Source organism: Lampetra planeri, chromosome 4 (assembly GCF_965212315.1).
Source record: "Lampetra planeri chromosome 4, kcLamPlan1.2.h2, whole genome shotgun sequence".
In the NCBI taxonomy this organism is placed as follows: Eukaryota; Metazoa; Chordata; class Hyperoartia; order Petromyzontiformes; family Petromyzontidae; genus Lampetra; species Lampetra planeri.
In genome coordinates, this window is record NC_136110.1 from 18520593 (window position 1) to 18534082 (window position 13490).

Genomic DNA, 13490 nt, shown 5'->3' on the forward strand with positions numbered 1-13490 from the left:
ACAGTGCATCTCCCGCTCAGTTTACACATCTCCTGCCTCTTTCTCCATACATCTTATGCCTATCACTGCACGCATCGTGATGTGTCTGTCGATAATAAGCATCAGGCCATGTGGAGCAGGAAATGTTTGAAGTGACAGGCACAGAGAGAGATATGACAAGGAGATGCATGGAATAAAATAATTAGAGAGACTCGTCTTCTGTGCCAAAGTGGATATAAGTTATATTAGTTTACCATCGCTCTCTTGAACTTGGGGCTGGGTCACTGTAGAATTTAAGTTCCATTCTGTTTGCAGCGAGCCTCTCACGCAGGGCTGCGTTCCCCGTCGCGCACTCGCGCCGTGCCGCCCCAGCAGAGCACCGGCAAGCTGTCCGAGACATCCCTGCGCATGGAGGACTCGGAGGACCTGTACCAGCCTTCCCCCGAGCGCCCGGGCAGCCCCACGTCCCTCCCCACGGACTCCGAGTTCCGCTTCTCGCTGGGAGAGGAGAGCCAGAGCCAGCTGCTGGATGCCGACGGGTCGGTGACAACGCGTACTCTGCCGTCGGTGGCAACGCGTACTCCGCGTCGAAGCGCACATTTGAGGAGTACGCGTTGCCGCCACTTGTTGCGTCACAAATTGCACGACGAGATACACGCGCACTGCACGTCGCGTATGGCCATACATACTGTTGGGGCAAGTCGAGATGAGCACCTATGACGGCCTCGCTGCACCATCCACAAGAGAGACGCGCACGCAACACGGAACTCGGAGCTCGAGTTAAACACATACGCACGCCGGAACAAACACAAAACAACGTGCAACAGCACAGAAACACAGCACCAGTAACACGTGTAGTCGCGTTAACGTGCAGCGTTACTTTCGGCTGCGCTGTGTTAACAGCGTCCGTGCTGTTCCCATGTGCCAGGTACCTTAACGTGGGGCGCAGCAAAGCGCACAAGATTGTGTCGTCCAAACGGAAGCTCAACCTGTTGAGCCTGGAGGAGAACGCGATGCACTCGGACATGGACGAGCTCGTTGGCATGTGCTCGGGCAAGTTTGAGCCTAAAAATCCAACTCCAAGGAAGAGAAACAGCTCTGAAATGGATGAGCTGGTTGGTCTGTGCTCTGGCAAGTTTGAGTCTCAGCACTCAACGGCAAGACAAAGAAAGAACTCGGACATGGATGAACTTGTTGGACTCTGCTCTGGCAAGTTTGAGTCTCAGGACCCAAGGCCAAGAAAGAACTCTGATATGGATGAGCTAGTAGGGCTCTGCTCTGGCAAGTTTGAGTCTCAGGACCCAAGGCCAAGAAAGAACTCTGATATGGATGAGCTAGTAGGGCTCTGCTCTGGCAAGTTTGAGTCTCAGAACCCAAGGCCAAGAAAGAACTCGGACAAGGATGATCTCGTAGGGCTCTGCTCTGGCAAGTTTGAGTCTCAGGATCCAACGCCAAGAAATACATCAGACATGGATGAGCTCGTGGGGCTCTGCTCTGGCAAGTTTGAGTCCCAGGTCCCAACGCCAAAAGCCAGAATTAACTCCGATATGGACGAGCTCCTCGGGCTATGCTCTGGGAATTTTGAATCTCAAGACCCAATCGCGGGAGCAGAGTCGCAAGACAGGAGGGGAAACCGTGCAATGGCTCAGCGCGTAGGCGATCGCTCGACCCAGGCCCGGCCGGACCACATTGGGTCAGTATCTCACAGCACCCGTGAACGCACCCAGCACGTCTTGCTACAGGCAATGTTGTAACCAGGGCTTAAGGTCTCACTGAATATTTTCGGGATCGCTGGTAGACCGGAGTAGGTGGAATTGACTAACAGCCATAGCTAGAGGGGTATGTATACAGGATATTGTGCCACGGGTACGAACATATTTTACAGGTCTCTGACCTGCGTGAGGTTCAGCGCTAATTAACCAATGGCTGTAAATGCTTCACCCCGAGCTCTCATACTCTGATGGTGCATTGTCTTTGAGTTGTGCGCCTTTTGGCGTCATCTGGTCCAACCCATGTGAGACTAGGCTCTAAGGAAAGCTGTCTCGGGTGTGGACCAATCAACTTCAAGGACTGCATACATTATCAGAGTTATGTTTTTTGTTTTCATTATGACTGCAGGTATTGTGGTCTATGCAAACATGACTCCTTGTAAAAAAAAGGTGTCAGTTTTGTTGCCAGATAGAAGGGTAAAGAACCAATTATCATTGCCCATGGTCTATCGAGTTTACGATTGTTAAAATATGTATTTGCGATGCCGGTAACCGAATGCAAAAAAACCTGGTGAACACCCAGTTTCTAGTTTGCCACGCATATACAAATGCCCAGAGTAATAAACGCACATGTTGACCTTCCTGCTGAGACTCGAAAGTGATCTGCCGTGGTGAAACAATAGTTATCTCCCTGGACTTGCAATCCAGAGGTAGTGGTCCGATTCAGTCTCCCAACGTGGCAGTTAAAACATCTTACATACCACCATCTATGTAAAGCCGGGGTACGCGCACATGTATATATATGAATGTTGAACTTCTTTTGCAAACTATGTAACCTCTTAAAAACACGTCTTATCAGCGTGGAAGAATAGAGCAGACACCTTCCAGAGCTCACTCGCCACCAATGCCGTGAGCGGGATATTGCAGCGCTGCACCATTACACTTTTACCCTGTACCCATGAGAAATGAACTCGCCACACGGAGACTTAATTAGGCTGGCCGTTGGCCAAACATTTGCATGCGCCATTTCATTCGTACGTATACCAATCGGTATATTCATTCCTAACTTTCCATAGGAAATGGTTGCTGGTTTATAACTCTTGGAACCAGTAATTGAAAATACGAGCGGTTAGTGGTCGTTTAACAACCCTGATACAAGCTGTCACCATATAGCAACTTAATTATTCAAATGGTCCTGTCTGTACAACCCCCTGGACAAAAATATTGGTAGCACCTCGCTACTCTTCTAATGTGCATCTTTGATCACATGATATGTTTGCCATTATCTGGCAATACCATGTCCCCTTGAGCTGTCCCTCGGGGATAGCAAATCGGGGCGGCGACCACCCTGGGCCCCGTACCCTGCGCGTCAACATCACGGTGTCAGACGTGGTACTTCGTGTTTTAGTTTGAAGGTGTTGGGGGGGCTACGCAGTGTGAATTGCACCAGGCCCTGCACCCCGCTGTGAAAGGCCATGCATGTTCCATTCACCGCGACAATTTTATCAAAATCACGCTCACATGGTTTGTAGAATTATGAAAAGTCTCCTCCTGAAACACCGCGGTGTTTAGTCCATTTTCTAAAGCGTTTCTATTTTCTTCATTCTGCCCTGTGATCCCCCTCCTGGCATTCTGCAGCGAAGATGAAGACAAAGGAGTCTTTGATGTTCTGACAGACGACGAGGCCCTCAGTGAGGAGGTGAGTGGCCCAACTCGCGAGTGTCCCGCAAGGTGGAGACGGCGGCGGTGCCCTCTGCTGCCTGGCGCGTTTACGTGACGTCAGGTTCAGAGCACTGGGCTGGCCCTGCCGACATCCTGTCTCCAACTCTTAAGTTTATTCATCAACCGTGATTTAACCAAGTGCTAAAGTGTAGTGGATTTGGTGGTCTAGGCCCAGTCACCATGAACTACACGAATAGAGTATCATATACAGTTGGCTCTCAATTATCCGTGGGGCAGATTAACCGTGCTCATTTGCACTGTGTCTACGAATGCTGGTTTAATTATAATTATCAGCTGCTCCGCACTCGTTGGGGGTCAACGGCCCGGTGACCCCGTGAGGGCAAACACGTCGGCAAGCAAACCGATGAGTTTAGATAACAATGAAGCCGAAACAACTTACACGTTTTCACCAATATTTAACAATGAATACGGGTTTCATACCCGAATTTATGTTTCGTTCTGTCTCTGTTTTTGATCTACGTGGACAACCAGTCCCGCCCAGTACCCCGGATCGCTGATATTTGACTACCTCGGGTTTCTTTTATTGCGTGAGCAGCAGCTCCATGAGCCCAGCTCCCAGGGGTTTAACCATCAGGTGCCCCTGAGCTGAACCCCTCCTCTGTACCCCAGGGGGGACACTAACCAGAGAGGCTATTCAGGTGACACGGGAGTGGTTTTGTGTCATGTTTTAATGATCCATTCCCCGATGCGCACCGATAACGTACTTCTTCTGCCCGTCAAAGTCAGAAATCCCAACACGTTCGTCAGTAACACAGTGGCCTTAAATGCAAATACTTGCTATGGGAATGTGCCTTTTTACGTGCTCCAAAGAAGGGCCATTGCCAGAAATGTCATCTTTTTCACATTTATTTCAAGGCCACATTGTTATTAACACAATGTGTTGGGGTTTTTTTGGAATACTCGCAGAGGAACCTTGCCGCTCGTGGGAGAGGGTGAGGTTTGCCTGTGCATTTGGTGTTATGGGAGGTGCTGCATGGCTGGGATGGAGCGCTCCGTTTTGCCGCACACGACCAGAGACAACCGGCGTTTGTAGCGGTTGCTTTGACCTGGCTCGCTGTGCTGTGATTCATGCTTTGTGGCAGGAAAACAAAGACGAACAAGACGGCAGTGATGCGGAGTCTGGCGACGAGGAGGAGGACAAGGAGGAGGAAGAGGAGGAGGAAGAAGTCAAGGAAGAGGGGGAAGACGAGGGAGATGATGTGATGAGCGTGGCTGCCAAGTATAAAGACGGCCATGGACCAATCAGGAAGAGAGCGTGAGTGCGGGTGTCACACTGCACTGGATGGTGCTGTGGAGGTGATGCACGAAGCCTGCTCACAGCACAAGCTGTGGAGTTTGCCGTCTGCAGGGGGCAGTGTAGGGCACGTAGCGTCTGCTCCAAATCGGGGAAAGTTTACCGCGGTAATGTCAACTGTCCTGGCCTTTCCAGATTTGAAGTTTTCGTGACTGCAAGGATCCATACTCTTTGGTTCTTTCGGTAAAGTCACGTAGGTGAAAAAAATAGAAATAATCAACACAAGCTTCCGTCATCAGGTGGGACAACCCCAGCCAGAAACAAAAAATGACTAGTGAATAAAGAGAGCTGTTTTGTGACAAGGGATTATATAAGGTAAGAGGGGGGGAGGAGCCAGGGAGGAGAGATGCAGGGGACGGGGGGGGTGTGGAGTAGGAGGGGGGGGGAGAGTGAAGCTCCTGTTGAGACACGGCTGGTGAGACACAATGCTTGAGTTGGGCAATGAGCGGGCCTGAGACGGGGGGAGTAGCATGCTGCAGAAACTGGGAATGCGGGTATGGAAGCAAGCTATAAAAGCATTAAGATTTTACCTGGTTAATAACAACCTTCCAATGATTGCTCAATTTGAATCCATCCTCTCGGTTGAAGTTATGTCTGTGTTTGTATATCTGGATGGCTTCATGAACAAACCTTTGATAATAGCCTGACGGTTTGCAGAGTACCTTGGTCTCGGAAAAAAAATATCATGAGAGCCCACAGCGTTGTAGCAGTGATCAGCAACTGCGGAAGAGCCAGTTATGGCATGTTTCAAATCCGCCTTGTGCTCGCGAATGCAGTCCGATACATGTCGTTTCGTTTCCCCAACGTAACAATCACCACAAATACAAGTGAGTTTGTAGACTCCAGGGAATTGCATGTCAGGAATGACATCCTTTACGGATGGGATTAGATCACGGATCTTGTGTACTGTATTGATTCGGACCTGGATATTGTGTTTGTTTAATATTTTGGAAATCTTTTTGGTAACGCCTGCTATGTATGGTAACGTGATGGTTTTGATCGGAGTCTCAGGGGGTTGTTTCTCTGGTTGGAGAGACAGCTTTGCAGATAATATGGTCCGAATTTCCATTCATCTTTAGGGCCTGGTGTACGTGTTCCAATTCACTGACTAGGTGGTGTTGGTCAAATATGCAGTGGGCCCTATGGTGCAATGTTTTGATGAGGGAATTCTCCTCCAAAATGTTAGCACGTGCTTGAGGATAAAGCGGCTCATGACGTCTTTGGCACGCTGCTCTTGGGTGGGGGGTCTCTGGTGAATAGACTGACGGACCGGTCCGTGCCCCATGCGTCTCCTCACCCCTGTGTCCTCCACAGGAGGAGCCACTTCGTCGAGGAGGAGGCCGAGTTGTCGGGCAGCGAGGCTGGGAGCGACGAGGACTTCAGCGGCAACGAGGAGGACAATGAGTACGAGGAGGAGGACATCCAGGAAGAGCTGCCCAGCGACGACGAGCTTCAGGACCAAGTGAAGCGCCTCCACATGTGAGAGCCGTGCCCTTGCGTTGCCCGCTCCCCGCGCTCGACCGCGCGGCCGTGTTCACGGGGTTCTCGTGGCCGTGTTCGTGGGGTACGCGCGAGGCCGCTGTTGTGCCGTACTCGCCCCGAACTCGTGCCTCCGTGCTCGTGTAGTGACCGGACACGCCCGACGCACACGCGGCGAAATGTAACAGCTGTGAGCTGGTGTCTTCCTGCAGCATCGCAGCGACTACTCGGTTTGTGTTGTAACAATGGAATCAGAATTGGAATCTTTATTGAGACTGGGAGAATCTGATGAGCTTTGAAGCTCTTTTTCACAGATGTCCAGTAGGGGGTGGGTCAGAAATGTGCAACAAACAAAACAACAGATAGTGCAAATTATAGGAAAGCTAAGCAAGTCACTAAATATAAATACAGTATACTAATAACATTGACTGAGCGTAACAGTAGCTGATTTGTAGGGGAACAATAAATTAGCATTATCTTTCCGTCACTTCGTGCTATGAGAACGAATAACCGATATTTAGCAGTTACAGAGTGTTTGTTAAACAGTATCCGAATGACAAGATAATAATCGGGGTGCCATGGTGGTGAGATGTTAACTACCTTGTCTGGTATACAGGAGGTCGTGGGTTCGATCCTCGCCCTGACGCCTGCTGTATATTTGAAGTTTGCGTGTCTCTCTCTCTCCTCCCGTGGTTGCATTGATTTTTCTCCGAGTCCACCGATTTTCCCCTCCACATTTGTAATCAACATCACGTGTTTTGAGCATTTTTCTGCTATACATTTCCACAATGTAAGCCACTTCGTTGAGCCATCATTTGATAGCCAGGTCGCTTCTGAAAAAGAGCTCCATCGCTCGGTGGGCCTTACCTAGTAAAATAAAACAATATTTTAGTTTATATCTTGGCACTGTATCGTGCGGCTACGCACCGGTTACCGTTACACGACGAGACGGCTGCCGCCACGTGGCTCGTTCGCGTGCGATGAAACACGACGACAGCACTTGCCACGCTGACGGGAGCCAACTGCTGTAGCCGTACCGGCGTTGGGTAATGAGTGCCGTGGTGTCCCGCTGCTACAGGAAGGCGCTGCTCGATGAAGACAAGCGCCAGCTGCGTCTCTACCAGGAGGTTCTGCTGCCAGACGGCGACCTGCACTCGGATGGGCCGGGCCGCCGGAGAACCTTTCGCTGGAAAAACCTGGGTAGGCTGGTCGTGAGTTCGATCCCGACCCCCAACGCCTTTTGTATGTTTGGAGTTTGCGGTGTCTCTCTCCCCATGCTCGGGTGGATTCTTTCTCCGGGTCCTCCCGGTTTTTCCCTCCACATTTAGAAAACATGGATCGAGATTATTTAGATTTGGCTGCTATAAATGTCCAAATGATAATCCACTTTGTTGAGCTATCATTTGTGCTAGCCAGGTGGCTTTTGAAAAAGAGCTATGTAGCTCAAGTGGGCCTTACTTTGTACTAAAAAAATAGAAACGGTTTAGAATAGAGCGGTGCTCATTTTGTCGACCGTTTGGAGGGATGATGGGCTGAGTCAATCACCCCCGCCGGGATTTGAACTTTCAGTTGCCGCTCGCTCGACTACCACCGAGCCACCCGGTCGGCTTCATACAACAAAAGAGTGACACAACGTCCATGCAAAAGCTTGTTGTTGTGGGTGAGCCTCGCTTCCTCCGAGGGTGGTGATGACAGGCGTCAAAATCTCCAGCCCCCCCCCGTCCCCTGCACACGGCGAGCGATGGTGTGCACCCGGGTCTGGGCAAACGAGTGGTCTCCTGGTTGGGATACGCGGTTGCAGCTCGGAGGGTGACAAACGGTGGATGGTCTCTCTGTGGTGGTGATGGTGGTGGACGCCATGGTGTGGGCGCGTAGATGACTCGTCCCAGGTGGACCTGTTCCCACGTGACGAGGGCGACGCGGAGGGGGGCGAGCACGAGCTAGAGGAGCACGAGGGGGAGGACCAGGAGGTTCAGCGCAGGAAAGAACGCTTCGAGAGGGAGAAGTGGATACGCGAAAAGGTGTGCACATCTGTCTGTTTCTCTGGTGTGACTGTCAAGCTCCGATTGTGTATGGCTGGTTGTCTGCGTGCAGCTGTGTGTCAAGAGGACAGTGCAGCAAACTCCATTGTATTGTACTATGATCCAACAGCTATGCTCCCTGCCTTCGTCAACCCAAATTGACCAGCGTGGATAAACACTGGCATGATCCCCATGGGATGGGGTGGCCCACATCCAGCAGTGGATTGACATGCCCACGGTACAGTGCCTTACGAGGCGTTTGCCAACAGCCTCTTGCAACTGCGGGTCTGGTAAAGGCTACGCGGGCGGCGGGGGTTACTTTGTTTTTGTGTGAACACAGGGGAGGGAGAGTGCTGACGAGGACGACGTTGGGGAGGACAGCCAATTCCTGAAACTCGCCAAGAAGATCACCGCCAAGTCTCTACAGAAACGGAGTGGGCCGCTCCCTACGGCCAGGACCGCCGGTCAGTGTTTGAGCGGGCGGCCCGCGTGACGGATCGGCCGCTCCCGTCGGCACTCTGCCTTGCACAGGGCCCACACACAGGGTTTACAGTCAACTATCATGTAGAAGGGAAATAATAAAATAATAAAAATAAAACATAATAAAATACAATTCGTACGACGTTTCGGCCACAACGCATGCGACTTGTATTTTATTATGTTTCATTTTTATTATTTCCCTTCTACGTGACTTTACCGAAAGAACCAAGAAGATGAATCCCTGCAGTCACGAAAGCTTTAAATCGAAATTTAACTACCAAGTAGTGTCTGGGTACTGGCACCGACGGTCGGCCCCCTATGAACCGAACACGGGTATTATGCAAAATATATATTTTGGCACCAAGGTGGCGCGATGTTAATTACCTCGCCTGGTATAAAGGCCGTAGGTTCGATCCCAACCCTGACCCGCGTATATTTGGATTAGATTCTTCTCTGGGTTTTCTGGTTTTTCCCTCCAAATTTAGAATCAACATTCACGTGTTTAGAGTTTTTGGCTGATATACATTTTCACGTGATGATAAGCCACTTCCTTAAGTGAGCATTTGTGATAGCCAGGTAGCTTCTTAAAAAGAGCTATGCAGCTCAGTGGGCCTTACCTAGTAAAATTAAAAAGTTCAGTATAAAATCGGCTATAAAATGTTACCTACATACAAATGTGGTGAATACAGAGATGTGGTGTCTTTTAATTTTTTCATGAAGTCTATCTACCTGTCTGCCTGCCTGCCTAGCTTCTCTGCCTGTCTGTCTGTCTGACCCGGTCGGTGATGTCTTCCTTGCAGAAGGATCCGTGGCCGAGAACGAGACGCCGCTGCAATCAAAGCCTGCTAGAGTGCCTGTGCGATTGGGCCCTCACTATGGCCTCGCGCAGGTGAGATCCTTCAATGGTCCCGTTTTTAAATGTTATAAAAGCAACTTTTTTATTCACCATCATGATCAGTATTGCATCACCACCACTATTATCACTCATTAACATAATGTTTATCATAACCACTATCTCGGTCATCACCGCTTTCATCACCATCGTAATAACCTTTACAATCATCAATACCGCTATCGCCTCCAACACCACACCACCACCACCTTCTGTGAAATCAACGCTCCCACCATAGTCACGTGGAACTTCCCCCGCAAGCTCGGATCAGCTGCGAAACAACGCAACGACGCGGGGGCCCACTGCGTGTATGTGCGTCGCAAGACACACGTGTGTGTGTGTGTGCGCCGCGATCTGGACAAGATCTGGACAAAATCCCATTGATGAGCTCAGGCAGGCAAGGCTGCTTTGACTGGGTCATGTAGCCTGCATGTCCAGCCACCGCATGCCTAAACAGTTTTTGTTTTCCCGGATAGAGGGGACTAGGGAAGCGATGGAGTGATGTTGTTCAAGAGGATATGGAGCTGAGTGACTGTATAGGAAGCTACTGGGCAGATGGAGGCAGTCGCCCTTCAGCAACAACGGAGGGCAGAAGAGCGACGCTCGCAACAACGAGTGGAGTGCCACAGTAGTGGGGTACAGCTGGGTGCATCTACCGGTGATCTCAGTCAGCCAACCCACGGCACCTGGGTCTGTCTCGAGACCTGCCAGCCGGGCGTTCGACAGTTCACGTGGCCTTATCGTGCACATCGCCTGGCACAAGCGCCGTGGTGACGTCACCGCCACTTAGTGGCGAATGGCGGTTGTTGTCCGCCGCGAGACACGCGCGTGTGTGTTGTGTGTGTGCACGCGCGTGTGTGCGCTGTGCGTGCTGCAGGTGAAGAGCGGCTCCTTCCTCAACAAGCCCCGCGAGCTGCTGGCGAAGTTAGCCTCCATGTCGGACCCCAACCAGAGCGCCGTGCGCGGGGCCTCGCGCAACTTCGTCTTCCACGCCTTGTCACCCGGCGCCGGCCGGGGCTCGGCAACCAAGCCCCAGGAGCGCAAGCCGCAGGTAAGGAGGAGTGTGGTGTAAGGAGGAATGAGGAGTGAGGTGTAAGGACGAGTGAGGACGTGTAAGGAGGAGGAATGTGTTGTAGGCAGAGGAGGAGGGAGGAGTGGTGGCCAGCGAACGTTTTGGGTTTCCAGAGCGACGACAACGACGACGTTTTGTCAAAGCGACAAACTCCGCAACTGTCTGCGATGCGTGCGTGATATGCCGGTGTAGGAGCGATTGCGGGTTTGTGTTTCGGATCCTGCATCCGTTTCCCGTGTGCGTTACGCGGTACATTGTCCGGTGACGTGATTCCAGGGATGAAGTTTAAATAAATATTCTGATTCCGTGAAGTGTTGCGACCTGCAAGAGTGGTGGTTTGACAGTGTGGAGGAGTTGATGCAGTCCTCGGCACGAGTGGAGAAATCAACGTGTCAATTTCACAGAAACGGTAAACCATGGTGCTAGCTATTGGAGAGCGATGAGGAAGCAACTGACCACCGTTTGAATGAGTAACCGGAGTGAACCGGTGGGTGCTGGCCCATCGATCACCCCGACTGCTCTCACATCCCGTTATCACCAAGTGCGGCGAGGTAGGAGCTGGGGTGCTCCACCACCACAGCCATGACAGCAGCAGGATTCTGCGCTGTCGCCGATGCCGCGTTCGTGTTTGGACGGCGATGCTCACCGCCGCCCCTCCCCCAGGTGCGACGATCCCTGATGGACCCTGGCTCGCAGCCGTCCCCAAAGCGCGCTCGTACGGCCTCCAAGCAGCCGGGCCCCAAGCAGCCCCCGCGCAGCGTCTTCTGCTACCTCAACGACTAGCGGGCGACTCTCCAGGGACGCAGCCTCGTCGCTCGAAGTCCCAGTGTTCCACCGCTCTCATCCGCCTCTCTTTGCGAAAAACCTCAAATTGCTTCGCCGTTCTGTTCAGTGGGAGCGATGCCCGACGGTCGGGACGCTGCGGCTGTCTGACACCGAAATATCTCATCCACTCACTAACCCCACGGCGCAGCGACAAACTCCTCCCCATTGTCATGGGGGACGGTGCTCGTGCTCTGTAAGCTACGCTCTGGACACTAAATTAATTGTTTCCATGCATATCACCGAGGTGAAAGTGGTGGGATTCTTCTTTTCAAAATTGCAGTCACGCGGACACCGAGGCGGTTGACCTCCGAGCGAGGAACAGCCGAGGGTGAAACCAGCGCAAACCAGCGCAACGCCAGCGTCTGTGTGCAGTGGGCACACAGGAGCGCCACTAATCTCGCTTTACTGTACCCGCCAAACCCGAAATTGGTGTCGCAATCGCGCAGCCTGGCCCTCACAAACCCACTGGGCTGGCCACGATGCCGCGGGCATGAACAGCCAAGATTTGAACGGCAGAGTTTGAAATGCGATGAAAGGAACTCCCCGTTTAGTTGTTTGTGAATGTTTCTTAATTCCCCAAGGTGCAACAACAAATTTAATTGAGATCGCTTCACACGCTACAGGCAGAATAATTGTGTTTACATTCGTACGTGGTTTTTATATCTTGTGTTCGGTATCAATGCATGTAACGTAATAGATTTGTGGTTGTATATGTCAAGAGTATATTATATTATTTCAATGTTTGGGATGTGTATTTTATGTACGTCAGATTCAATCTTGATTTGAAGCTTTCGTGACGGCAGGAATCCATACTCTTTGGTTCTTTCGGTAAAGTCGCGTAGATAGAAAATAGATCACGACGTTTCGATCGCAACACAAGCAACCGTCGTCAAGTGAGGCAAGTTCTCCTGCTGTGTTTGTCTCACCTGATGACGGTTGTTTGTGTTGCGATCGAAACGTGATCTGTTAATTTTCTATCTACGTGAACCAAAGAGTATGTCAGATTAAGTTTTTATTTTATAATGAAAATGTTATCTTTTTTAAATAATTTTCCCTGAATTTTACATTGCTATTCCACGGTTGAAAATGTAAATAGTGTATGAGTGATTTGTTTCTGTTCTGTGAATAAAGTTAGTTTTTTTTTCTCATCATTTGGAGAGTGTGAGCTGTGGATTCTACTCTGTTCTTAGGAAGAAGCAGTGGCGAGGGAAGGAGCCAGTAAACATATCGATTTGCCAGACATTGGATGTCACTGAAAGGGCAAAATCAGCCAGCCAGCTTGGGTCAGCGTGGAAAAGACCACATCAGCCAATGTCCACAGATCACAAGACGAAGTATGGAATCCATAAAACGTGAATTCTGGTAACTCAACTGCAAGTGGCTGAGGTGGGACGCAATGGCTATGTCATAGCGTTGAGCCAGCAGTGTCAGTGAAACGAGGTTCTCACGTGAGGCGAGTTTAATGGTCTCGGTATTCTCATCAAATCTAAAAATCTATTTCGTCACTCCATCTAGCCCGGCGCAGCTGTGGGCCATATTCAATATACCAAGAGTCCGTGGGATATTGACAAATGGCAGGCAACACCTCGTTCCCCGAGGTCGGAGTTTGTCTCAACAGCTGATCGTGATGACCACTGATGTGGGAACTTGACAGAGTATTTGGCACGAGACTTGTGACCGAAGGGAGTTGTCCCACTGGAGGGAAAACGAATAGTTAGTCTGTGCAGGATGAGGCCTGTAGCATATTTTATGAAGATTCCCTAAAAAACACATTAAAACGCAATTTTTTACTTGCATCGTAAAATAATCGTATTTTTTCATTTGCTCTACAGCCAGATAATACGACAAATAGCTAACCTTAAACACCCAGTCGTTCATAAAAGTTTAAGGCAGTATAGTACTATAGTAATAGAGCAAGTGCAGAATCACGGAACCGGAATTGATAACTTGAAAGCATTTTGAGCGGGGCCCTTGAAAGTGCGGGCCCCGTAGCATT

At 50.6% G+C, this 13490-nt stretch overlaps 1 protein-coding gene across 2 annotated transcripts in view; it reads left to right on the forward strand.

The window, feature by feature from the left end:
- LOC144717766 (claspin-like) overlaps positions 1-12645 on the forward strand; it is a 29886-nt gene extending 17241 nt beyond the window's left edge. For both annotated transcript variants that reach the window (XM_078593395.1, XM_078593396.1), the window contains exons 17-27: positions 355-518; positions 908-1672; positions 3327-3387; positions 4514-4686; positions 6040-6204; positions 7283-7404; positions 8080-8225; positions 8566-8689; positions 9506-9594; positions 10475-10648; positions 11333-12645. In XM_078593395.1, coding sequence (XP_078449521.1) covers positions 355-518; positions 908-1672; positions 3327-3387; positions 4514-4686; positions 6040-6204; positions 7283-7404; positions 8080-8225; positions 8566-8689; positions 9506-9594; positions 10475-10648; positions 11333-11452 — 2103 coding nt within the window. In that variant the 3' untranslated portion in view covers positions 11453-12645. The remainder of the gene's footprint in view (positions 1-354; positions 519-907; positions 1673-3326; positions 3388-4513; positions 4687-6039; positions 6205-7282; positions 7405-8079; positions 8226-8565; positions 8690-9505; positions 9595-10474; positions 10649-11332) is intronic.
- The last annotated feature ends 845 nt before the right edge of the window (positions 12646-13490 follow it).